The sequence below is a fragment of the Pelodiscus sinensis genome, chromosome 28 (assembly GCF_049634645.1).
Source record: "Pelodiscus sinensis isolate JC-2024 chromosome 28, ASM4963464v1, whole genome shotgun sequence".
Taxonomy (NCBI): Eukaryota; Metazoa; Chordata; order Testudines; family Trionychidae; genus Pelodiscus; species Pelodiscus sinensis.
In genome coordinates this window covers 13,852,290-13,877,764 of record NC_134738.1, presented here as the reverse complement: position 1 = coordinate 13,877,764, position 25,475 = coordinate 13,852,290, and the positions used below count along the sequence as shown (strand labels likewise).

Genomic DNA, 25,475 nt, shown 5'->3' with positions numbered 1-25,475 from the left:
TCTGTTAGGGCAGCATTCCCTGCATCACTCCTCCACACCCTTGCAAAAAAGGAGCTTTCCTTTTCTTCCCCAAGGAGATCCCCAGGGGACAGGTAAATCTCCTTCTGCTCAAATCTTCCTTCCTGATCCCTCTCCACAGAGGTGCCAGGCTAAGGAAGCAGAGGATACTCAAGCAGCCTCCCCCAGCGGTTCAACTTCTGATGTTCAGCCTTGGGAAAGAATCCCTTTACCCACGGAAATCCGTATGCCGGAATCTGGATTTGTCCGGACACATTCCTTGCAGCCCTGCAAGCTCACGAGAGACCAAACACATCACGTACCACCACATGCTCCATGTTCGTCTGTTTCTATTGCACAAAGTCGTTTCCTTTAAAACAGAGTGCCTCAAATTCCATGGTGGATTTATTGATTTAATTTTCTCCAGTGCTTACAACTTCTTGAGATATGTTCCCCCTTAACCAGCAGAGGTCCTGAATCAGTTACACTATTATACATTTTTATAAATACATGAAGATTTGTTTTACCAAGTCAACCACTCACTGGAAAAAAAAGATGCAAATATCACAGTTATGATTCCCTTTTAATTTTGTTGTTCTTTCCATGCAAGGCACTGTAAAAAGAATATTGGTTGCCTATTTACTATCAACTTGGGCTTGAATAAAGATATCAGCTGGTTAGCATACTACAAAGACAATTTTCCCCACTTTTGATATTCACATTTCCACATCAAAAGCTATGGATGGGACACATCCAACCTGACTTAATTAGCTTCATTAACACTGGTCCTACAATTGACCAGCCTTTGCTATATGACATATCCTGGATTCTGTAATTTCCACTCCAACTCATCTGATGAAGTGGATTTTATCCAAGTAAGCTCATGATCTAATACATTTGTTGGTCTGTACGGTGCCACAGGACTGCTCATTGTTTTTTAAAGTTACAGATGAACATGGCTACCCCTCAGACTATTTTGAGTCCTATTCATTAATTCTTACAATACAAATATGCTCACAAGGGCTTTTATTGGTAGCAAAATGGGAGTGACATTCACCCTTTTGTTTTCTCTGCCTTCCACGTTGTTCTACAAAAATAGCTACCTGCTGTTTCAGAGAATTATAAACCGCAATACTGCTTCAAATTTATGATTCAGAATCACAGGTTCTGAGTGAATCAAAAGGCCACACACCAGCCAGTGTAACAGCAAGTAACTGTGAGCCAGGTCTCAAATGAAATACTACTGCTCTCTGCACATTCTCAGCCAGGGTCCCCATGGGGCTATTCCTCGAGTCAAAAATCCATGCTCCAAATTAAGCAACTGGGCTGTTCATCGCGGACAACCTGTCATGGGTGCATGACAAAATAAACTCCTGAAAATTCACAGGGGGTATTACAGAATCCTAGCCACAGGCTATTCATTTTGCTTGCCTGAACTGTGCTCAAAGTCCCTCCTCCTTTGGTGCTCTGTTTTCTGGGAAGTGCTATTGTGTTGTCCATCCCACCCCCAGGACAACACTCGTACATCACAGCAAATGGTCAACGAAGCAATGCCATTCTCCGGTGCCTGCCAAATTTGCAAAATATCCAGAATTACTTACGAGAGGTAGGTATGCATTATGCAGGTGATCAGTTACCACCATGATCAGTATGATAGACATATATAAAAAATACAAATAGCAAAACCAATCTGTCTACTTCAGTTCATTACTCGTTCTCATTTCACTCTGAAAAGGGGGAGAAAAAAATCATAGCACAGAGAAAAGTCAATAAAAATTCAATTCAGAATAATAGTCTTTTTCAGCTCAGCAATACGGGGGAATTATCTGCTCATTCAATGTTATGACAGTTAACGCAGTGAAATAAAAATTGAATTTACACATTCAAACTAAATCAGCCAATGACAAATCAGTCACTTATAAAAATCAGGGGATGGGTTTGTTATCCAATTAGCTTGCCCAAATGCTTTGTTTAAATTGGTTCTGCCAAAGAAGCATCATTGTAGAAGCAAACTCCAAAGCCATTTTCATCTTGGCCAAAAAAGGAATTTGTAGTTAAGGCAAAATATCACTGTGTCTACAGTCATTTCTGTTTATGATGCTTACATAATTTTGCTAAGCATTTATGGTCTTCAGATGGGAGAAATACGGTGCCCATTTTACAGATGGGTAAAATGAAGGATAGAAAGGAAAACTAGTTTGTCTGAAGTCACCTAGTGAGTCAATAACTGAGCTGGAAATTGTTTCCTTCCTTTACAGCCCTTCTTACATAGGGTACGTCTACACAGCATGGCTATTCAAAATAAGCTATTCTGAAACAGTTATTCCGAAATAGCTTATTTAGAAATAGCACATCTACACTGCAGGGAAGCCTCAAAATTAGTCCGAGGTAGGCTTCCCTAATGTAGATGTGCTATTTCAATTTAGAGCCCCAGGAGGCACTAGGGAGGAAAAACTTAGACTGGCCCTGGGGAGGGGTTATTTCGAAAATAGCAGCAGTGGAGTATCTACACACACCTTATTGAGAAATAACTATTTTGGAATACGCGTTATTCCTTGCAGGATAAGGTTTACAGGTTTTGGAATAAGCATCCTGTTATTTCAAAATTATTTCAAAATAACGGAATGGCTGTGTAGATGCTCGCATTGTTATTTCGAAATAACGTTATTTATCTCAAAATAATGGTGCAGTGTAGATGCATCCATACTGATTAACAATATTGGGTATTTACCCAATAACCAGAAGTAGTGATTTGAAAAGAAAAGATAAACTGGGACCACACCAGAGTTGGAGAAAGTACATTCTTGAATCCTCAACTAACAGCAATGCTGAAAAACACAGCTCCGATCCCTCCAAGAGAAAAATGCACCCGATGTAATTTTAAAGTGAAAACCAGAGGAAGCTTTGAGTACCTCCAGTCACAGACTACTCTGTGTTATAACACTCAAATTCTGATACTGTCCTTTTGGCGGTTTGATTTTGATGTTCCCCCTCACTGTAATGCTGCTGATTGTGTTTCCTAGTTTCTCCTGCATTGAGATAATGATCTGTTGATTGTGAGTGATAACACTGCAGTGTAGCAATTCTTACATGAGGAGCAGAGATGGGCTGAGACAGAAATAGCTCCTCTGCCTAAGGAAAACTATGCCCCTTCTCCCCAGTATTTTACAAATACTGTCATGATTCAACTTGCCTGGTAGCTATGGTTTTTGTATATACTGTTTGGGTGCTCTAATCTATGGTACAGTGGCTACCATGAAAAGAAATCAACATTTTTCAGCCCAGATGAGCCGTATCTGCAAAACCAAAGCCTTTCTCCATACTTAGTACAAAAATAATGGCAGTGTGCATGCTAACTTGGCAAATAATGATTTTTCCCCCTCTGTGGTGACTATTACAACTGCACTGACTTCTGTGAAGTAATAGCAGGGATGAGTCAGGGATGAATTCAACCTTCAGTGCAAAGCTTGGAAAGAAATGTATTCTAAACGCATTCTTTGCTTTGCTTCTCAGCACATCGGGGTGTCTTTCAAACCCATCTGAGTACAAGCAAGTGAAAAAGATGTTTTGGACATAGTTTAAACAGCATAGCTTACTATACAGGCTATTACAGCAGGTCAGAAAACAGTTAGCATTTTACTATGAAAAATACGGGAAGCACCGTAGAAACTCAGAGTTGTGAACACTTTGGGGAGGAACGTAACCCCCAAAAGTCTGCAACTCTGAAGAAAATGTTAGGGTTGTTCTTTAAACATTTACCGTGTAATGCTGACTTGAAACATTACTATGCCGATGGTTTTTACCAACTTTATTGAAATTTAGCATGGAAATAGTTCCTTAGTCTTGTCAAATCTCTTTTTATTTACTTTTCATTTTTTGTAGTTTTCGTGTAACACGGCCTTGTGCTTTATTTACACATTTTCCTCTCTCCAACCCCCCCCCCCTTTTGGGGTGGGTGTGTCTTCTTCTGCTCCCTGATTGTGGACTTTTGTTTCCCAACCAGGTGTATGGTTGACTAGTCAGTTTGCAATTCTGGTGTTCATAACTTAGAGATTATAGTGTATTTAATATTTTAATAAGCAGACCAAAACATTTTGACCAGCTCCCATACATGACACACATTTAGAACACAGATTCACAATCATGGCACTATTTGCACTCCAGGAGCTGTAATTAACAGTACAACGGCTCAAGATGATTATTATTGGTGATAAGTCACAAAGGGGGAGGTAGCCGTGTTCGTCTGTATCTGCAAAGCAATAAGGAGCCCTGTGGTACCTTAAAGACACAGGGTATGTCTACACTTCATTCCTCTCGAGAGAGAGAGGAATGCAAATGTAGACATCTGAAATTGCAAATGAAGCGGGATATTTAAATCCCCACTTCATTTGCAATTCGGATGTCTACATTTGCATTCCTCTCCAGAGAGAAGAATGAAGTATAGACATACCGACACTGATTTACTTGGGTATAAGCTTACATGGGTCAAACCCTCTTCTGCACCCGACAAAGTACTTTTTACTCACAAAAGTTGATGCCCAAATAAATTGGTCTTTAAGGTGCCACAGGACTCCTCATTATCATTGGTTCTATTTTGATACAAGAAGTTTAGACCCTCTGCAGAATGTCCAACAATGCGGGAAGCATATGTGATACTGGTCACCATCTGTTCTAAGTACAGTTGCTAGTGTGACAATGGGAGCTGTTGCCTGTTTTCCCAAGCCAATGGCAAAGTGTGAAGAAAGAGAAAGTCATTCCTAAATCTCCATACAGGTTGAACCGGTGCCGAACCAGAGAATTTGTCAAATCATGGGAGGACGATATGGTCTAGCAGCATTACCAATACTTCACTACTTACTGGGTTCTTAAAAGACATGTAGGGATAATTTAGAGCTAAAGAACAGCACAGAACACTGAGAACCAGGACTGATGGCTGTCAACAAACTTTATGGGGCCGTGGGAAATTTGGCCACTCCCACGATAAGTGGACGTCTGACTAAGTATAATCGTGCCGGACCACGGATGTTGCCTGATCAGAGAGTTACGGATTACTGAGGTTCAACCTCGGGTACATCTAGACAACGTCCCTTTTTTGGAAAATGGATGTAAATGAGACGTATCAAAATTGCTAATGAAGCGGGGATTTAAATATCCCGCGCTTCATTAGCATAAAAATGGCCGCTGCTTTTTTTTCGGCACAGAGCTTTGTCAGAGAAAAGCAGCAGTCTAGAGGGGGATCTTTCGATAAAGATTTTATGAGGCATAAGGGATCTATCAGAAAAAGCTTTCTTTAGTGAAAGATCCCCCTCTAGACTGCCGCTTTTCTCAGAAAAAGCAGCGGACATTTTTATGCTAATGAAGTGCAGGATATTTAAATCCCCGCTTCATTAGCAATTTCGATACATCTAATTTACATCCCTTTTCCGAAAAAGGGATGTAGTCTATCCGTACCCCTCTAGAACTAGTTCAGATGATAAGCCCAAGGTACTTAATATAGATATAACAGCAGCCATGAAGTTATCAGGCAATCGTAGAATACTAGCCTAGTTCACAGGTGGGATGAATATACTCCAAGCTAGACTTACTCTGACCTTTCCTTCAATGGCTCTTTTAATGTCTTAAAAAGGAAAGGTTCTTTTTATGTATGTACTGTAAATAACATGCTTGTTCCCATAGGGAAACAATCTCCTCTTTTTAGGGACTCTAAAATGTCTGGCAGGCTGTTCCCTAGTCTTGATTTTAATAGGGATGTTTTTATCCCCGTTCTTTGTAGCTTTTTTCTTCTCACTTGATTTGTTTTCAGCTGTGTAACTAAAAAATCACCCCATTTTCCTGTTCCCATCCTCCTACCCCCCCCTCAGCCCACACAACCAATGGTGTGTTTCAATATTCAAAAGCAGACTTAGAACAGAAGAACACAAAAGCCTCTAATGTATTCTTGCATATTTTTTCTTCCTGAAAAATGTAGCAGACGTACATTGTGAAGTGCCTCTGCAGATGTCTTTAGACCCTTGTCATCAGCACGGAGCAACAGGGCACATTCCAGTAGGTTTTCAATTTGCATTAACATTTCTTTTGCACATTGCATTGTGGTGACACCTGTGTGCCCGCCACCCAAGCGGAATCTCAGCGAGAAACAGACTTGCTGAGTGCACTTCAAAGAAAATCATCAACCGACATTAAAATAAAAAAGTCGCTTTGAGACGGCAGCATCAGAACCAATATGGGGGTGTTCTCTGGGATGCTCTTGTAGGATTTCACAGGGGTGCAAGAAATGACAATAATGCTTTCCCAGGGCCCCGCTCCCTTTAACCCTAACATAGCAGCGTATTGCAACTCCTTGCAAGAGCATGAATAGAACACATGTATTCCACTTACAGGCGATGCGGACGGAGGCCTTCCTGCTTTTAGAGGTTCCTAAATGGCTCCATGCAACGCACTGACACCAGTAATCCTCTGGGCCATGAAAATCCTCCACTTGCTGCCGTGTCACGTTGATAAACACCTCTCGAACCTTCAAGCCTGAACAGGAAAGATATGGGAAATTAGCTGATACAGGACATCTGACTCAGGCAGAAAGCTAAGGTTAGCCAAACCTTTTCTCTTTAATTAACCAATTCCATTTTTAATCAAGGCAAAGCTTTAATTACTCTGACAATAATATATTTCTGCTAATTAAATCCAAACAGCTGAGCAGGTCAGAATGCACCAGTCAGAAAAAATTACCTACCAGGTTTGGGCTTCGTAACAATGTAATGTCTGCCTTCAAAACCTTTTCTTTTGCCCTTTGCTTTCCAAGTGCTTTTATTTATTTATTTACTTGGCTTGATTTGTTCATAAACTAAAATAAGAGTGGATCTCCATCCACAGCTCGACAGCCTACTGAAAATACTCTGACAGGCCAGTCAATTAATGCCCAATCAAATTAAACACTGGAGACAACATACGTGTGACAAGAACTGATTGACTGCCTTGCTGAATGACTGCTACTTACAGCCCACCCTACATTCGTATGGGATATATGACTCTTATAAGGCTATGTCTAAACTACAGGGTTTTTTCGAAAAAAGTAGCTTTTTTTCCCCCACAAAATGTCACCTGCGTCTAGACTGCCGCCGTGTTTTTGAAATTAAATCAAAAGACGACGGTGGTTTATTTCAACAGCAGTAAACCTCATTTTATGAGGAAGAACGCCTTTTTTTGGAAAGAGCTCTTTCAGGAAAAGGTGTTCTTGAATGCAAACAGGGCTTTTTTGAAAGAGAGCATCCAGATTGCTAAAACTAAATGTTTTAAAATAAGACTAAAGGAATCATTTCAACAATTTCTATTAAATTGCCTGTTGAAATGTAAACACGTCCTTTAAAAAAAACTAGCTCCAATACTAAGACCACCAGCAAAACTGTTTTAATGTATAACTACACTTCATGGAAGTAGAGACTGTACACAGAAGCACACTTGCGGTTGTGCCCTCTTTCCTAAAAATGCCCTTGAAATGTGATTGCTTTTATCTTATTGTTGCTATTGACCAGAGATTGCTTTGTGTCATCTTGTCTAACATTCTCGTTCACAACAGAGTCAACCATAGTCAGTCAGTTCCATCCTTTCCACAGTTTCCAGAAAGGTATGTTAGGAGACCTCTGCTATTTCCAGCATAGCTCAAGAAAGATACATCTCACCTCAAGGGTAAAAAGATATTTTAGAGCGAGACCCAAATCAGAGAAGAGGAAATACAGGTTGGACCTCTCTAATCCGGCAACCTCTGTGGTCCAGCATGATTTTAGATAGCCAGATGTCCACCTATCATGGATTTGGCCGAGTTTCCTCAATCCCCATAAAGTTTGTTTATAGCCACCAGTCCTGGCTTTCTGTGTTCTGTGCTGTTATTTAGCTCTAATTTGCTCCTAATTATCTTCTAAGAGCTCAGTACGCAGTGGAAGTGTTGGTAATGCTGCTAGACAATATTGACCTCCTATGGTCTGACAAATTCTCTGGTTTGGCACTGGTTGGGTCCTGAGGATGCAACACTAGAGAGGTTCAACCTGTAACAATTTACACAAGAAGGTGCGCTAGGTCTCCTTCACCTAGCAATGGAATTCTATTGACTTCTTTGGGAGGTTTTCCCTTCTTACATAAGACTCCTATCCCTAGACTGATAAAGATTTGGCAGTTAGCCACATCTTTGATACCATCAAGGAAATCTGGAGGAAGTGGAGATAGAATCCAAATCCAGTTTGGATACACGGTATCACAAATAATTTGAAAGATAGCTGGTCATAAAAGCATTAATTTGAAAATGAAACACATTCATTTCTGCCACTTTTTTTTCCTCTCTCCCCTCTTGTGCCATCCTGATACACTTATTTCCCCTTGGTTGGAAATGAATGGAAACTCAATCTCAAAATATTTCATGCCTGTGAAGTTTATAAAGCAGCAAGGAATTTCTAAACCTGAACTCCATAAATTGGCTTCCACTTAATCTCAGGCATCATTAACAGCTGGGTATTTCACTTCTGAAAGGCATTAGGAAGTCAACCTGTTCCTTCAGTAAGTAGTAGAGATAAGGCCCACCAGGAATACTAGAGGGGAGGTCAAATAAACCTTAAATGTGGTAAAGCAAAACAAAATGTGTGCTCTTTCGCCAGCAGCGGTTAAAGGACACTTTACTTCCTTTCACCTACTCTATTTGCTTTGTCACTGTACTCAACGGCAGCCAAACCTGTGACCTTTTATAAAGTCATCTCATTTGTCCTATTAGACACTCAAATGCTCATTCTGAAACAAGCAGGCATACAAGTTCCTTGGTTTGTTTCATTTAAATAATGCATGCTGAGGGTATGTCTAGACAGCGGCGCGATTTCAGGATACGTCCAGTGTCCCGAAATAGCGTTTTCCACGTCTTCACACTATGCCCGTTATTTTGAAATGCAACCGAAAGAATGGGCTTGCTATTCTGATGTCCCAATAAACTTTGTTCCATGATGCTTAAGGGCTTTGTTGGATTATAGATCTATTAAGACATTTGGCAGTGCCAGTTTTCAAAGTAGACTCTCTCAAAATAAACTCAAAATAAGCAGTGCAATTTGCGTAGCTCAAATTGCGTCACTTACTTGGAGCTCGCGCCACCGTGTAGATGCACCCTGAGGCTGCAGTTCTGAGCAAAGCTGTTTATAAAGGTTCCCTGTCTCTTTGGTCATAATGGAAGGGATTATGAAGCGAACACGGCCCAGGGAACTCAGCAGTGCCATGAGCTGCTTCAGAACTGTAGCAAAGCAACCGCCAGCCCCATATCGAATTGGAACAGCTCAGAGAAATGGAACTTTCTGTGCTCAGCTATGTGTGTAGGTTGACCTGTGGATTAAAGATGAGGACAGCTGCAAAAGACTCCATTAGTGGCAGCCCTGGACCAAAGCAAATTGCCAATGCAGCTTTTAGCTGGGCGAAGTGTAGGCACCCAGGAAATATTAGAGGACTTTCAGATCTGCCTAATGCTGGGCAGGATAAAGCCATCCTATATAAGAAGTGGCTTATTAGATTTGGACTCTTCCAGAACCACCTACCTGTGTTTCATAGACCCTGTACTGCTAACATTTTACAGAGAGTATAAGAACATAAGAACTGCCATACTAGGTCAGACCAAAGGTCCATCCAGCCCAGTATCCTGTCTGCCGACAGTAGCCAATATCAGGTGCCCCAGAGAAGGTGAACCGAACAGGTAATGATCAAGCAATCTCTCTCCTGCCATCCATCGTCACCCTCTGACAAACAGAGGCTAGGGATACCATTCCCTACCCATATTGGCTAATAGCCATTAATGGACTTAACCTCCATGAATTTGTCTAGCTCTCTTTTAAACCCTGCTATAGTCCTAGTCTTCACAACATCCTCAGGCAAGGAGTTCCACAGGTTGACTGTGCACTGTGTCTCTCCTCCTTAGTCTTCTCTTTTCCAAGCTGAAAAGTCCCAGTCTTTTTAATCTCTCCTTATATGGGACCAGTTCGAAACCCCTGATCATTTTACTTGCCCTTCTCTGGAGCTTTGCTAATGCCCAGTGCCACAATATGCTGCCCCTGTGCTGAACCCCCTCCTGCACCCTACACCCCCATTCCCAGCCCCATCCCGGAGCCCACACTCTATTCAAAAGAGATAATTATGTTGGGTCACAGGTATCAACAATTTTCTTCAATCAGGTCATGAGAAAAAAGTTTGAAAACCCCTAAGAGATACCCACAGGCAGGAAGCAAGACTTGGCTTAAGAAAAACGTGGCAAAGTTGCCCCCTCTGGTGCAGCAGGAATGTACTGCAGTTTCTCCTCACTCCAGTCCCACCCAATAGTACCAAGCAGTGGTTTTCAAAGTACGTGTCATGACCCAGGACTGGTCGTGGAATGCCAGGCACCAGGCTGCTTGGCTGCAGGGTGATCAGGTGATTAGTGGGGGATTGCTCAGCAGGTGTCCTCCCTGTCGTGGCACCCCAGGCTGCACTGCACCCCAGAAGCAGCCAGCAGTGAGTCCAGCTCCTAAGCAGGGAGTCATGGAGCTCCAGGCATTGCCCCTCCCCTTCAGACCCAGCTCCACACTCCCATTGGCTGGTTTCCAGCCAATGGGAGCTGGAGTGTATGGTGGCTGCCTATGAGAGCAGCACGCAGAATGGCTTGTGCCCCTCTGCCCAGGCCTTGGACCTGCTACTGGCTGCTTCCAGCGGTCTGAGGTGCCAGGGCAGGCAGGAAGCAGCCTGAGAATCCCTGCTGTTCTGCTGACAGAGTCGTTGAAGGTAAGCATCTGCCTGACCCAGCACCCCAATCCCTTACCCCAGCCCTGAACTCCCTACCACCCCGGAATTGTGTTGGATAGTTGTGTGGGGTCATGAGCATCAACAACTTTCTTTAACCGGGTTGTGAGGAAAAAAAAAAAGTTTGAAAACCCCTAGCCTAAGAGATACCCGCCAAATTGTTCATAGCTAATGCCACAGGCAGAACCCCAACTCCATCCAAACAAAAGCTAGCATGTCATCAGTATGAACCGAATTGTACCTGCATGGCTGTAAAACGCACGGAACGTCCAACCCTTTAAATTATTGTGCAAATTACAACCATCATCTTTTGTTATACAGCACAGCCTTACAGAATATAAAATTATGATTGTGGTACTGATATGCTAATCAGCTCTCGGTGCTGCTGTATGGTTTAGTCGCAGATAGACGAACGCTGGCAGCAGATGAATAATTGCTCGGCATGTACGAACCATAACACAGCAGTACACAACTTCATCATTTGTCAGCTTTATTTGTTTAAATGAGAAAAATGCTGACAGCCGTTATTGCTGCAATCCTTTTATTTAACAGGCAGGAGAACTCTAGTTACTCCTTTGCAGGCCTGATCCTGTGGGGAACCCAAACGACGAAGTATTTTAAAACTAATTGGAGGTGCCTTCTGGAATGTTCAAAAAAAACCAACCAGAGAATTAAATTATGACCTTATTTTTTTTTAATTATAGAAACACATCGATGCGCCAAACAGGGCTACAATCTAAAACCAGAGCGAGGGTTTTCATTCCCCTGGTGGGCTACATCTAGACTGCTTTCTTCTGCGAAAAGAAGATTTGAAAATTTGCAGCTAATTTGCATATCTTCTTCTGATCACGTTATCAGAAGAGGTTTTGTTGAAAAGGAAAGCAGTTTAGACCTGGTTCTCTCATCTCCAGACCCACCATGTACATGGGGAGTTGTTCCTCCTTCTACTGCTTGCAAAGTGGACCATCTTTCCTTTTTGACTGGTCTGTGCATTACATAACTTTCATTTCCCTTTTATGCTTAAATTTAACTCTTTTTGTAATGTGTTCTAAGATGCCTAGGTGCATCTTAAAACCCTTCTTCCTGAGGGGAAAAAAAAAAAGGTGTGTGCTGGGTTCTTTAAAAAAAGGGGTTTGTTTTTTTTCCTGAAAGAACCGTGTCTAAACTGCATTCTTTTCCAACAAAACCTCTTCCAATAACATGACTGGAAGATATGCAAATTAGCTCCAAATTTGCTTTCGGTAGAAGAAAGCCATCTACACGTAGCCTTAGTGTCCACGTAGATCAAGCTAGCGTGAGTATAAACAGCACTGGTAGCAGCGTGCAAAACCACAGTGGACATGTGTTCGGCACGCCAGCCAGGCCTCTGCTACCACAGCTCTGCTGTTGTTCATATGTATGCTCATTCAATGAGAGTTAGCACAAGTATAAGTACATGAGGGGTGAGGAGAGGAATCCCACTTCCGGCTCATTGGGTAGACATAGCCGAGTCTGGATCTTTCTTGAGTGAGGAATTGTTTGCACAGAGTACACACCTTATCCTGTAAATGAACAAGACCTGAAGGAGTGGGTTTTGCCCATGCACGCTCATGAAACTATATACCAGGGGTGGCCAACCCATTTAACAAAGAGAACCGAAACAGAGGCGGAAAAAATGCGAAGAGCCGCACCAGAATTGTCGAGGAAAAAAAAAAAAAGGAGGCTGCCCCTTTAAGAAACAAGCGTATGCTTTTTGACCATTTCAGACTCCTGTCAACGGCCGCCATCTTGGGCATCATTTTGAATCACCGCCCCGGTGAGCACAGGGGAGTCGGGGGAGCTGTGGGTGGGTGACATTGGGGGGGAGGGCGGCGGCACAGGAGCAGCTTCGCCAGCCACACTTCAGGGCGAAAAGAGCTGCATGCGGCTTGCGAGCTGCGGGTTGGCTACCCCATTATATACTGTGACAGGGTCAGGTCAAATGGCATTAAAAGAGTACTCGAAAGGAATTATGTGAGCCCTAGATTAAGGAGGTCTCTGTTTCCTGCGTAAACAGGTAGGGGCTGGTCTAGAACCCACAGGAACTTTCCAGAAGCAGTCTGGACAATCAGGCCAGTTGGAACACCTGGAGCCTTCCAGAGCCCAGGGAGTCAGGCTCAGCAGACGACCCTGGGCCAATCAAGAGCCAGCTGAGACTGCTTTAAAAGGGCTCTGCGTCTGTTAGTTGAGATGCGCGCGAGGAGGAAGGAAGGAACCAAAGTGCTGAGAGGGAGAGGAGCCGGGATCTGTGACTCAGGCAGAGTGTGTTGGAGGAGCAGGACAAGCTGCTCAGGTACCAGAGGAAAGGGATCATTTGGGGAAGTGGCCCAGGGAAGTAGCTGCAAGTAGAACAAACCCCATCTATTGCCTCTGCCTTGGGGCCTGGGGCCGGAACCCAGAGTAGCGGGCGGGCCTGGATTCCCTCCAATCGCCCACACACCAACTACAGGATCTGCCCCTGGATAGGGAGACCGGGGTTTCGCTCCATATTACGGACTTGCCTATGATGCGAATGGCTCAGCAGGCTGTGACCCTTGCCTCCAAAAAAAAGAAGAGGCCGCGTGGAGGGGCACAGCGAGTCTCTGAGGCTGAACACTGTCTGCCGGAAGCACGGGACCTATGTGCACAATATCTATTTTTGTGAGTCTCTAAGGTGCCACAGGGCTAGTCTCTACGGTGCCACAAGACTACTCGTTTTTAAAGACAAACGTAGGAGGAGGTAAAGGAAGTTTGACATGCTCTTCAAATCCGGAACCAAAGCAGAGAGAGAGAGATGGCTTGCCCAACATCGCACAAGGAACGGGTTCCCTAGGGAGGGGGTGGAATCTCCATCCCTAGAGGTTTTTAAAACCCAGCTTGACAAAGCTCTGGCTGGGTTGATTGAGTTGGGGTTGGTCCTGCTTTGGACAGGGGGCTGGACTCAATGACTCCTGAGGTCTCTTCCAGCCCTGGGATTCTATGATTCTATGATTCAAGGAGGCTATAGCAGAGCTGAGACTGGATCCCACATCCGTCCCAGACCAGCCCCTTAACCAAAGGCCTCCTTCCTTCATACTAGTTCTAGTGTCTTCAAATCAACAAAGACATCTTTGTCTTATTCTAAGGCTGTTATTGCTGCTTTGTAAAACCAAAGTTAGGGAAATCATATTTAATATTCTTTGTGGTGCCAAATTAAGCCTGATGTACTAGTACTACCAGCTGTCCCTCCTACCTTTCTAGACAAGTGTAATAATGAATTGTACATAAAACCGATAAGGAACATTGGGCCTTTGTGACCACTGCCAAGTGCTTTTTGGATACACCTGGGTAGGAGTTTGCTGGGAGGAATCTACAGAGGTATATTCTTGCTTTATTAAATTTTCCCTTGTTTAGAATTTTTGAGAGGTGTTTTTTCCCCCCTGCTTTTAGTCATCATCCTTTTATTGATCCTTCGCAATGTTCATACTCCCTGCCTGCAGAAAGGTGGAGAGGGAAGGATCAACTTTCATTTAATGTGTCATGCGTTTGCAAGTTCCAGAGACTCTCATTGAATGACAAGGACCCAATCTTGGCCATAATTCCAAACACACCTCTCCAAAACTGAAGCCTGCCCAGTATCCACAATGCCATTTCTTCATGCAATGCACAGCCAACCTATGGAACTCCTTTCCAGAGGACGTTGTTGAGACCAGGACTTTAACAGGGTTCTAAAAATAACTAGATAAATTCATGGAGGTTAGGTCCATCAATGGGGATTAGCCAAGATGGATAGGAATGGTGTCCCTAGCCTGTTTGTCAGAAGCTGGAAATGGGTGACAGGAGATGGATGACTTGATGTTTCCCTGTTCTGTTCATTCCCTCTGGGGCACCTGGCATTGGCCACTATCAGAAGACAGGACACTGGGCTAGATGGACCTTTGGTCTGACCTAGGATGGCCGCTCTTATGTCCATGCTAGCCTACCTGTTAAAAATTAAGGACTAAGATAAATCACAGTAGCAGCCATTATCTGGTTCAGGTTTAAATATCAAGAATCAGAACAAGTGATCACATTCGTGAGCTGTCACCCACTTTCAGACATATTGTATTTTCATCACAGACTCTGAGAAGTGAACCCTCTGTAGCATTAATTGTTGAAGACTATGGAATGCCTCAGAACCCAAGGACCACAAAAGGAGACTTTCCCCTGCTATAAAGCATCTAGAGACAGAAATACAATTCTACCTCTTGTGTATCTCATTAAAATGAGGAAAAAAAACTACCCACGTTTGAGATTAAAGGGACCTCGCAGCTCCTAATGCTTGATATGTCAGCTGTTCCAACAGTGTTTCCTGAGCTAAGAGTACATCCATCCATTCTGCAGATTAGGTGTCTGCAGTCTGGAACCCTGGTAGCAGTAATTTAAATGTGGATAATTAAAAAAGAGAGGTGCCGTATTTCTTACTAGCTTTGTTTAAAAAAATCTAATGATTAAGTGAAACAAAAATTACTTCTGTATCTTCATCCTAGCAAGAAGATTCAAGTGCACTTTTATAAAGTCATGCTGTATTTATTAGCTGGTGACAGTATGCTATAATCGGCAATGCCTTTAGACAATAATAAATAATACTGCATCAGCCAAAAAGTAGTATGGCTTCCGCTTTGAGCGGACACACCAAGAACTAAAAGTCGTACACTAATTGCATGCTTGTTTAGCACATATTGTAAACTGTATACAGATCCCTCTGGAAGTAAACAAAGAATATACCTGTGCTACCTGATTTAGCCCAAAGGAATAGAACGTGCAAGGTTGTACAGACACTGTTATTACCCAGTGTTCGTGTCCCACCTATAGATACTTTTGTAATACACATGTACCTAATATCTCACAAGTCTAGTTCCTGGAATGATTGGCATCTTCCTTTCTAACCTTTAAATTGAAGATTCCACTGGTACCACTTTCTGGTAGAGGTATAAAATATCATTTATCAGAATAAAGACGCACACCTGGAAATCCTCTCTGGGAATTATAACTGCTGGTAACAAATAGAGTGGGAGTAAAATTTTGAAAGTCAGCAGTGCTTTTGGAAAGTTTACTCCAGGTTCCAGAAATTCTCCTCCCCCCCCCCCCTCTCCTCCCAGATACAAGATGCAAACATATGAAAAAGGCAAAAATACCTATACACTTTTATTGTGGAACACTTACATTTTTCATTTGTCTCAAAACTTTCTGTTATAATTACAGCTTTGTGTATGCAGTCTTCACTCACATTTCATGTGTCCTATCACCGAGGTTATGCAACATCCTGACGGTGGATTTCACAATTCACTGAGTCGTTCCTTACAAAAACTATTCTGACCAGATCCATGTTGAGACAGTAACAATTTTGGTCAGCTCTAATGTTGACAGCATTCAAGCTTGCGACATTTAGGTTCTATATCCCTTTTGTAATCACCTGAGCCACTAAGTTCAAAAATCTCCATGCTGTCAGTGTGCATTTTTTAAAAATGTATGTATCTTAATCAATGTTGCTATTAGTCCAAGCCTTAGAAAACATAATTGCAATGTGGACAAGACAGATTTTCATTAACCATATAGAAGAAAAACATTTAGGAATGACATTTTGTCTATATTGATTCAGAAATGCCTTTGGAAGTAAAGGTTATGCCTATTAAATGCTTTTCAAAACGGAAACTGTAAAGATTAAAATTCATCCTAAAGAGCATTTACAAAAAGCCTTTAGCGTGCAATCTCTTCAGAATCTGTCCCTTACACACAAATGCTTTACTCCACCAGCATTTTAGGATATGAAACTTCTTTTTAAATGCCATTTCCCCCTTCCCCTCCAAAAAATGAACGTATTGTACCAACAGAGAGAATGTTATATCTACACAGCTATTCCCAAGACATGGCGTTGCCTAGCAATCTTGGGATTTAACAGGAGGAGGAAGGTAATAAAGAAAACAGAATTGTGAAATGAGAAGAGGGTGCTGCTTTAAATTGGTTTGCAATATACGTATCAAGAGGTCTCAAAGTGAAAGAGGCTATTTGATGGCCGAGGAACATGATAAAATCTGTTGATCATTTTTCAGCCCTCTTCCATCTCTTCACTTTCTATTTCCAGATACACACTTTTACAAGATGCAATTCTACCACTTAACTTCATTAGCTGCCAAATATCCCACAAAGAGGAGGGGGGGAAGCCTTCAAGCTATTCAATTGAGTAGTACTGCCACAGCCTTCCAAGTAGGGATGAAAGAGATTAACCATGTAACCGGTTACCTGATAAGCATTAGGCTTACTGGAGGCCTATTGGGAACCGATTTCACGGCCTACCACAGCAAACGGGAGCAGCCCTGGCTGCATCGGCTGGGGGAACCCGCGCCGGACTCAGTGAAAGGTGGCCCAGAGATGGGATAGGGTGACTCAGCTGTGCCCCCAACCCACTGGAAATATGGCCGTGGGGCAGGACGGCCCAGCGGTGCCTCGCCTGTCCGTTTTCCAGCTGTGGCACAGAGCAGCCCCGGCCTGGTGACATTCCGACCCCAGCTGTGGCCTAGCAGTGGTCCAGCCCTGGCCACGTGGGAACAGCCCAAAGGACTCCAGCCCCAGCTACAGATGGGTGGTGTGCTGGCCACAGCTGCATCTGGGGGCAGTTGCATGCTATCCCAGCCCTGGCCATGTGCGGGTGGCCGGGGGCAACTCCAGCCATGCAAGCCAGGCAGGTGGGCCTCCAGCCCTGGCCTCCCTGGTCACAACCACTGATGGTCCAACTCGGCCAGGCTGGTTGGCAGATACTGTTGACAAAGCTTCTGTCGACAAACAGCGTCTAGACTACATCCAGTTCTGTCGACAAAGCAAGCCTCTTTGTCGACATAACAGTGTGGACGCAAAGGACAGTGTAGATGCAATAATGCCTTCTATCGACAGAACTCTGTCGATAAAAGGCGTTATTCCTTGTAGAATGAGGTTTACATACGTCGACAAAACTGCTGAGTTATGTCGACATAACTCAAAGGCAGTGTGGATGCAGGTATCCACTTTTGTCGACAAAACCCTGTAGTCTAAACACAGCCCCAAATTTTCAGGTGCCCTACACAACTGCATATTCTGCGTATAGGTAAGGACAACGTAGGCTGGACACATTCTTCTGGCAACTTATCCAGCTGCATTCATCCTCACCAATACCACCCCATGCAGGCCTAGGAGCCTTGCAGCCTGCCCCAGTATTTGCCCCTCCACGCACAACCACCTCGTCGGCAGGCCTGTTTCCTACACTCTCTCCATTCACTGCTTTCCCTTTCTGTCTTTTAAGAGCCACTGTCCTCAACTTCCCGAAACAGACGTCCTTTATTCTTCCCTTCTAAAGCTCACCCTCTCTCTAGACCTTATCTCTCTCCCCTGCCTCCTGTATTTTGCCAATAAGCCATGCATTCCCAGATATGTCCACGTGAGCACAACTGCCCAATTCTCACCTGTGCTTTCATCCATGCTTTCCTCGGAGACGTGCTCATTTTGGTGGACCCATTCACCATTGCACTTGAAGAAAATCTGCATCGCCGGCATGGCTTTGCATCGCAAGGCGATAGGGTTACTCTTAATGATGTAAGCGTCATCTGGTTCCTGCATAAAATGCGGCAGTGTTCCAGGCGCGGATGGGAGAGATTCAGGGAGGGCTTCACTGTTGTCGTTTCCTGACAGGAGAGAAGAAAGGAAATTTTTACCCGTTGGAACTGAGTAGAGGGAACAATGACTTACACGTCACTCCCGTCATTCAGTAAGAACGTTTCTGCAGGTCTGCGGCTACCCACTTTATACCCAGAGGTATCTACATCCGGGCAGGGCTCTATGCTTCGGGTCTGGATTCAGTTCATACTGTCTTTGGTACCATTTCTGCCATGCCGTTTCACTGGCTAAATAATACCCAGATAATAATAGAGAATACGAAAGTTCCAGGTGTGTTATTGGACTGAATTGCAATTGGAACGCCAAAGGGGCGGGCATCGGGCAGACCACTAGGAAAAAAAGAATTTGCCCAAAGAATTTGCCATCTAAAAATAGCACAAGCAGACTTAGGAAGCATCATTCCTCCCAACTTCACAGCTGAGGAACCAAAGCACAGAAAAATTGAGTTGCTCAAGGTCAAACAGGAAGTCTGTGGAATTCCTGGCAATTTAACACTGGTTTCCTGGGACTCAGCCTAGTCTCTTATCCAGAAGAACACTGTTCTCCTTTTCAAAGGATGCATTGAATTTCCTTTAGACCATTGTTGCATATTTCACAGGGATCAGCATGTTAACCATACAGAAGTCTATTGATATGGGCCATGCTATTTTAGCATCTTGGCAGTGGAATAAACAAACAGACACCTCTACCAGGGTGTGAAGAAATTTCAACACATTTTGAATGGGGATGCCATTTCTTGTCCTTTGAAAGGTAGCTAAGGAAGGGAAAGATCTCACCTAGCAGCTTTCTTATAGCTAGAACCTACAAGACACTGAATTTGTTCAGTGAAGTACCAAGTGCCCTCTGCTCTGGTTATAGTCAGTAGAACTTGCAGGGTCTCAGCTCCTTGTAGGACCAAGCTGTTTACCCTCTGTGGTCCCACACTTAGTCCTGGTCTACACTGGAAGGGAAGGTCGACCTAAGATACACAACTCAAGATACATTAATTGTGTAGCTAAAGTCGACGTATCTTAAACCCCCATCCACATAGTGAGAGGTCAATGGGAGCACATGCTCCGTCAGCTTCCCTTGCCGCTCACAATGAGCACCCATGACAACAGAGGTGCCCTCTGAGTTTGATTTAGCACGTCTTCACTAGACCTGCTAAATCGAACCCTGGAAGTTCAACTGCGGCAGTATTGGTCTTCCCCGTAATGTAGACATGCCCTTAGTCAAGCAGATGCTCAAGATAGTCAAGGGCAAGAAAGAAGTATTGCAGTGCAAGCCTGTTATTTGTTACTACTCTTTTAACGGAGGCAAAACCTGGTCCCGTTAGAATCAATGGTAAAACTCCCATTGATGTCAGCAGGAGGGGGATTTGGTCCCTGCATATTTACTTCAATGGCTAGGCAGCTTTGTGAGGAAACACTGAGAATGCAACAACAACCAACAATATCACTAGGGACTGATTTATGAAGGGAGATTAAAAAGGAATGAATATGTACAGCATTGCCAATTGATAACAGAAGACAGAGTCCATAGGCAGATAAAGAGAACACACTGTGAAAGAGCAAGGAATAGCTGACGGCAGTGTATGTGATTTAACTAAGAATAATGAGATCAAATTAGATGAAAGGTAAATGACAATGAAATAGGATGACAATTTTTTTTTAAAAGTCAGATCTATGATATTATTGAACAGTGAGAACACAGTGGTTAGTTTTAATAATACATATATCTTTTCATTTTTCATCTCTATGTGTGTGTGCTTATATAAACATCATTTTTCATCCGTGTGCTCATGCATGCACACAACACATGGACAATAAATGTTATTTAACAGCTCTGAATTGTTATTATTTTGTGTAAGCCCATAACTACACGTTGATGATTTTAAAGGCATACGTATATTATATGTTAATAGTATATAGTGTTTTATAATTATGAATATAGCAATACTTTACATTTAAACATTAATAAAATATGACTTTATATAAATGTAAGTAAAACTATTTTATATACATACACACATACCAAGATGTCTTTATATTCCAGATGTAGTGTAAAGACATCTTCAACAAGGGGAAAAATGGTTTTTGGAAGAGCTGAGAAGATCTTTGAAATGTTTTAAATTATATTCCCAATGCACTTCATAAAATAGCTCATAATTTTTAGCTTTTTATTTCTGACCATTTTTGGTCAATTTCCTCAATGTTAGTCTTCAATAAAACACCATGTCCCTGCAGATTTTATTGAAGCCAAGTAGTACTGGAAGAAATAACAAAAAAAACGCTAAGATTTGATATGGGCATCAAACTTTGATCCAGGTCTTGAATGCATTACAAAGCAGCATACGCTTGCTTACCCCCAAATAAGCTTGTAGACAATGAATCGATGGGGAAAATAGTGAACAATTTGTTAACTTTTCACATGTAGACTTAGTCAAATAATTAGCACACACACTATACTTTAGCAGGTTACATTGACCTTTCTTAATTCTGATTAGTTAACATTTGTGTATGCAGAGATTTTGTGCATAGCAAGCTGGGGAATGCATCTATAGAACACTAGCCTGCCACATGCTAATTTGTTGTCGTGAACCTGATGTTGTTCATTAAAAGCCCCATAATGCACTCTGGCCTATCACTGAAAGCGAAACACCAGTAAGAGAGAGCACAGGGGAGCCAACAGACTCTGTGGGCCTCTAGGCATGATCCCAGAAGGGGCAGGGCCTCGGGGGATGGGGCGGGGCCAGAGGCAGCTGGGACTCAGTGCTGGGATCCCCAACCTCAGCACAACCTGGAGGGTGCTCTGCCAAGCCCCGACCGCCTAGGCAGCCTTATGAGCCGCCCGGAGGGCACCGGATGGTCCTCTAGTGACAATTTAAATTGTTCAGGGCTCCAGATGCAGGAGACCCAGGCCCTTTTGCAATGCTGGTTCCGGGGCAACTGCCTCTTTTGCCTCCACATCGGTGGGCCTGTCCATGGAGTCACCACCTGCCTTGTACACACAGAGATGTACCACGTGGCAAACACTGTGTTCACCATTGGGAGAGAAAGGACCGATACGGCACAAACTTGGGCCTGCTCTCATCAGTGGAGGACATAAGTTTCTCCCTAAGCCCACAGAGGCTTGGTTGCTTACTACCAGTGAAAAAGCCAGCAAAGAATGATGGTCGATTCCCCACTGAGGCAAGATCCTGAGCAATGTTTCACCTCGGGACCCATTAAGACCTTGGGCTACTCATCACTGCCCTTTTCACGTATTTACAACTTATCATATCAAATTACAACTCCATCTCTACGTAATATTGCTCTTAGTCTATCCTTCTAGCCCATCTCACCAGTGGCTCGATTTAATGGACATAACCAGGTCCATGCTGGGTCAGACCAATAGTCTACCTCAGTGTCGTGTCTCGGGCAGTGGCCAGAGCAAGATGTTTCAGAGGGAGTGAAAAGCACAGGGCAGTTCATGAACCCGTCCATGCCCTGTTGTCTAGTCCCAGCTTCTAGGACACCCAGAGCATTAGGTTTCTTCCCTGACCATTTCGGCGAATAGCCATTGATGGACTTAACCTCTGTAAAGTTAGTTAATTTTTTTAAACCCAATTATATTTTGGCCTTCACAAGTTCCCATGAGCTCCACATGTTGCTTATGTGTTGGATGAAGTAGTGCAGCTCGAACCGGTCTGGTCCGGGACTCCCTGGTCCAGCGGAACCATGGATGTTGCTGGACCAGAGAGCCCCAGAGTTCTGGGGGCACCATGGCTGACCTCAGATCCCCCAGGCCTATGTAGGCATGGCAGCTCTGGGGCTGGCCCAGGGCTGGAGAGCCCGGAGTCTGTCAGCAGAGGGGCCAATCTCCTCTGGCCCAGCAAATTCCCTCCTTCAGGACCAATCAGGCTGCCAGACCAGGGAGGTCCAACCTCTACTTCCCTATGCTTGTTTTAAACCCGATGCCTACTAATTTCATCGTGTCTCCTCTGATTCACGCGTTATGTGACTGGGTAAATTACACTTTCTCATGTGCTTTCATCACTCCGTTAATGATTGTATTGATCTCTATCCTCTCCCCCTCAGTTGTCTTTTCTAAGATGAACAAACCCAGTCTTTTTAATCTCTCCTCATCTGGAAGCTGTTCCACACCCCTCATCGCCTTGTCTGTATTTTTCCAATTTTAATGTATAATTTTTACACTGGGCACCCAGAACTATATGCAGCATTCAAGGCATGGGTGTACATGGATTTTTCTTATTATCTATTCCTTTCCTACTGGTTCCTAGCATTTTTTTACTACTGCTGTATATTGAGCAGATGTTTTCAGAGACCTATCCATAATGACTCCAATATTTCTTGGTAACAGCTAATTTAGACCCCATCATTTTATAAGTACAGTTGGGATTATGTTTTCTAGTGTGAATGACCTTACTTCTACCAACAATGAATTTGGACTGCCATTTTCTTACCCAGTCACCCTGTTTTGTGATATCCTTTTATAACCTCTTTGCAGTCAGCTTTGGACTTGAATAATTTTATACTGACTCCAAGAAACCTAACTCACAATGTGCCCCCTTTTCCAGATTACTTTGAACGGCACTGGTCCCAGAAGAGAACCTTGGAGGAGAATACTATTTATTGCTCTCCACTGTCAAACTGTTTAGTCCCATTCTTTGTTTCCTGTCTATTAAACAAATGATAAAAAAAACACAAGAGAATCTTCCCTCTCATCCCAAGACTCCTTTCTTTGCCTAAGACCCTTGAGCAAATGACCTTGTCAAAGTCTTTTTTTCAATAGACTGTATCTATTAGATCACCCTTCTTCACGTTTGTTGACACCCTCAAATTCCAGTAGACTGGAGAGCCATGATTTTCTTTTACAAATGCCACATCGATGCTTCTCCAATGAATCATCTTCCTCTGTGTCTACTGAGCCTATACTTTATTATATTATTTTTACCAACGTGCCTCGTACTGAAGTTACATCTACCAGCCTGTAATTGCTAGGGTCACCTTGGGAATATATATTTTTTTTAACTCAGCATCACACTAGTTATCCACCAGATGTCCTTTAAACACTGATCTTACCATCCTCAGTAGAACGGTTTTCATTTGTGGTGCAGGAAGATAACCCCCTAAAGGAACTATTTAGTGCATGAATGAATGCCAATTCAAGCCAAGCCAAGGCTTCCCATCAATTTAAATTAGATTTAGATTACAAGTCAATGGAAAGTCAAGATGACACTTTGAAATGACTGTAATACAATGCCAATATGAATCAATACGACGGCTCAGCTTGGCTTGAATTGGCATTAGATTACATCTCCTTAAAGGGAGAATGAAACAAATAATACACTGAGGAGAAGGGAACAATCCCTGTCTAACCGTCTCCACAAGGCTCACTTCAAGATTTTGGAATATTTTTCACTGTGACGGCTTGAAATCATTTCCACACTACAATTTATAGTGTAGGACCTCATGCTGCAAGTCTGCCCTTGACAAAGATAGTCCCACCGACTTCGGTGAATAAGGATTTCCATTATCCTCCATGCATGTAAGCAAGCTAACTCATTACCCTACAGTGTGAATGTTGGGCCAGAAAGCACATCTGTGTCTTTGACATTACCCAAAGCTACTAGGGAATTGCGTTCCTTGGTGTTTGTGTCTGGAAATGTTACTCCAATTAAACGAGGACAGTAGTCACACCCATCTCAAGGCGCAGCAACGATATGAAACATTTCATGTGATTTGTGAAGCACACGACTTTCTCTGTGGTCCCCATTGCCAGGCACAAACAGAGGAAACATTCTGCCATATTCCCGACCTGTATAAAATCAGAAATATGTTATATCCTATCTATTAGCATTACCCTTCCCCCCTCCCCATTTCACACTCTAACCCTAATTAAGATGACATTTCCTGGCAAGCACAGTGCAAAATCTTTGACGAACATACGAAATACCACAGTGACAGCTCCCAGGGACTGGAACAGGTACAGCAGCCTGCTGAACAAATGCTCCTGTCTCCTCAAGCATGTAATTTAACTGTGATTTGGGGATGCGTCCTCCTCCTGAGGTCCAGTTTTAGCACTTTCTGAGGCTAAAAAGGGAGTTATTTTAAGGACTGAGAAACACAATTCTGTGTTCACTTTCAAAGTCAGTGCCCCTTTCTTGTCCTCTTTCTTTTTATCATGTCTCTCATCCTTACTACATCTTCTCATTCTTCCATCACCACCTGCCCCCAAATACTCCTTCCCCTTTTTGCTTTTTTCCATCTCCAGTTCTTAACATAGCCCTTTCGCATCTCTGCCAGTAGTTCTGGACCGCCTCCGTATTAAACACATGTTGCAAATGTGGCACACGTCTGTAATAGGATGAACCTATCCATCAATTGCCAAGAAAAACAAATCTCAAAGCACTTTAGAAACCATTAAGAATCAGAGCTCAGGGTAAATAGAAAAGCATGCATTGGTAGGCACCAGCTCTGACTGTAGGAGGTTTTGCACTTCTTCCCAAAAGCTAAACAGTAAATTAATGTATCCAAAGAGAACAATGGGTATCAGTTTAAAACACCGAGCACACTGTTTTATGATGCTACCAACTACTTTCTGCCAATTCATAAAAATGAAGTGCACTCCAGAGTCTAATGTACATTATTTACAGGCATAGTCATTTACAAAGGACCATGGGGATTGCCTCTGCTACTAGATAGGCATCATCATCATCGACCACCATGGGCTTAACGCCCATTGGTGTCCGATGCCTCCCTCACTATTTCCTTCCACCTTTCCCTGTCCAGTGCGGAGTGGCTTAGTTTCTGTAGACTAGCTCCGCACCAATCTACTAGATCATCTACCCATTCTCTGTGGGGTCTGCCCCTCTTATTCGGACCATCCATTATGCCGAATACCAGGGTTTTAACTTTTTGCTCGTCGTTCATTCCACAGATTGGCCCGAATAGCTGTAACTTCTGTTGTATAACCTCCTGCAGTAGGTTGTCTTTCGGCTGTATCTTCCTATATAATTCCTTGTTGGTGACCTTCTGCATCCATCC

The 25,475-nt window shown here is 43.2% G+C and overlaps 1 protein-coding gene across 1 annotated transcript in view; it reads right to left on the bottom strand.

Moving 5' to 3' along the window:
* Window positions 1-25,475, bottom strand: part of UNC5D (unc-5 netrin receptor D) — a 359,887-nt gene that overhangs the window by 154,441 nt on the left and 179,971 nt on the right. The window contains exons 5-6 of the mRNA XM_075910658.1: window positions 18,237-18,455; window positions 6,376-6,519 (exon numbers count right to left, since the gene is read on the bottom strand). Of these exons, the coding sequence (XP_075766773.1) occupies window positions 6,376-6,519; window positions 18,237-18,455 (363 nt within the window). The remainder of the gene's footprint in view (window positions 1-6,375; window positions 6,520-18,236; window positions 18,456-25,475) is intronic.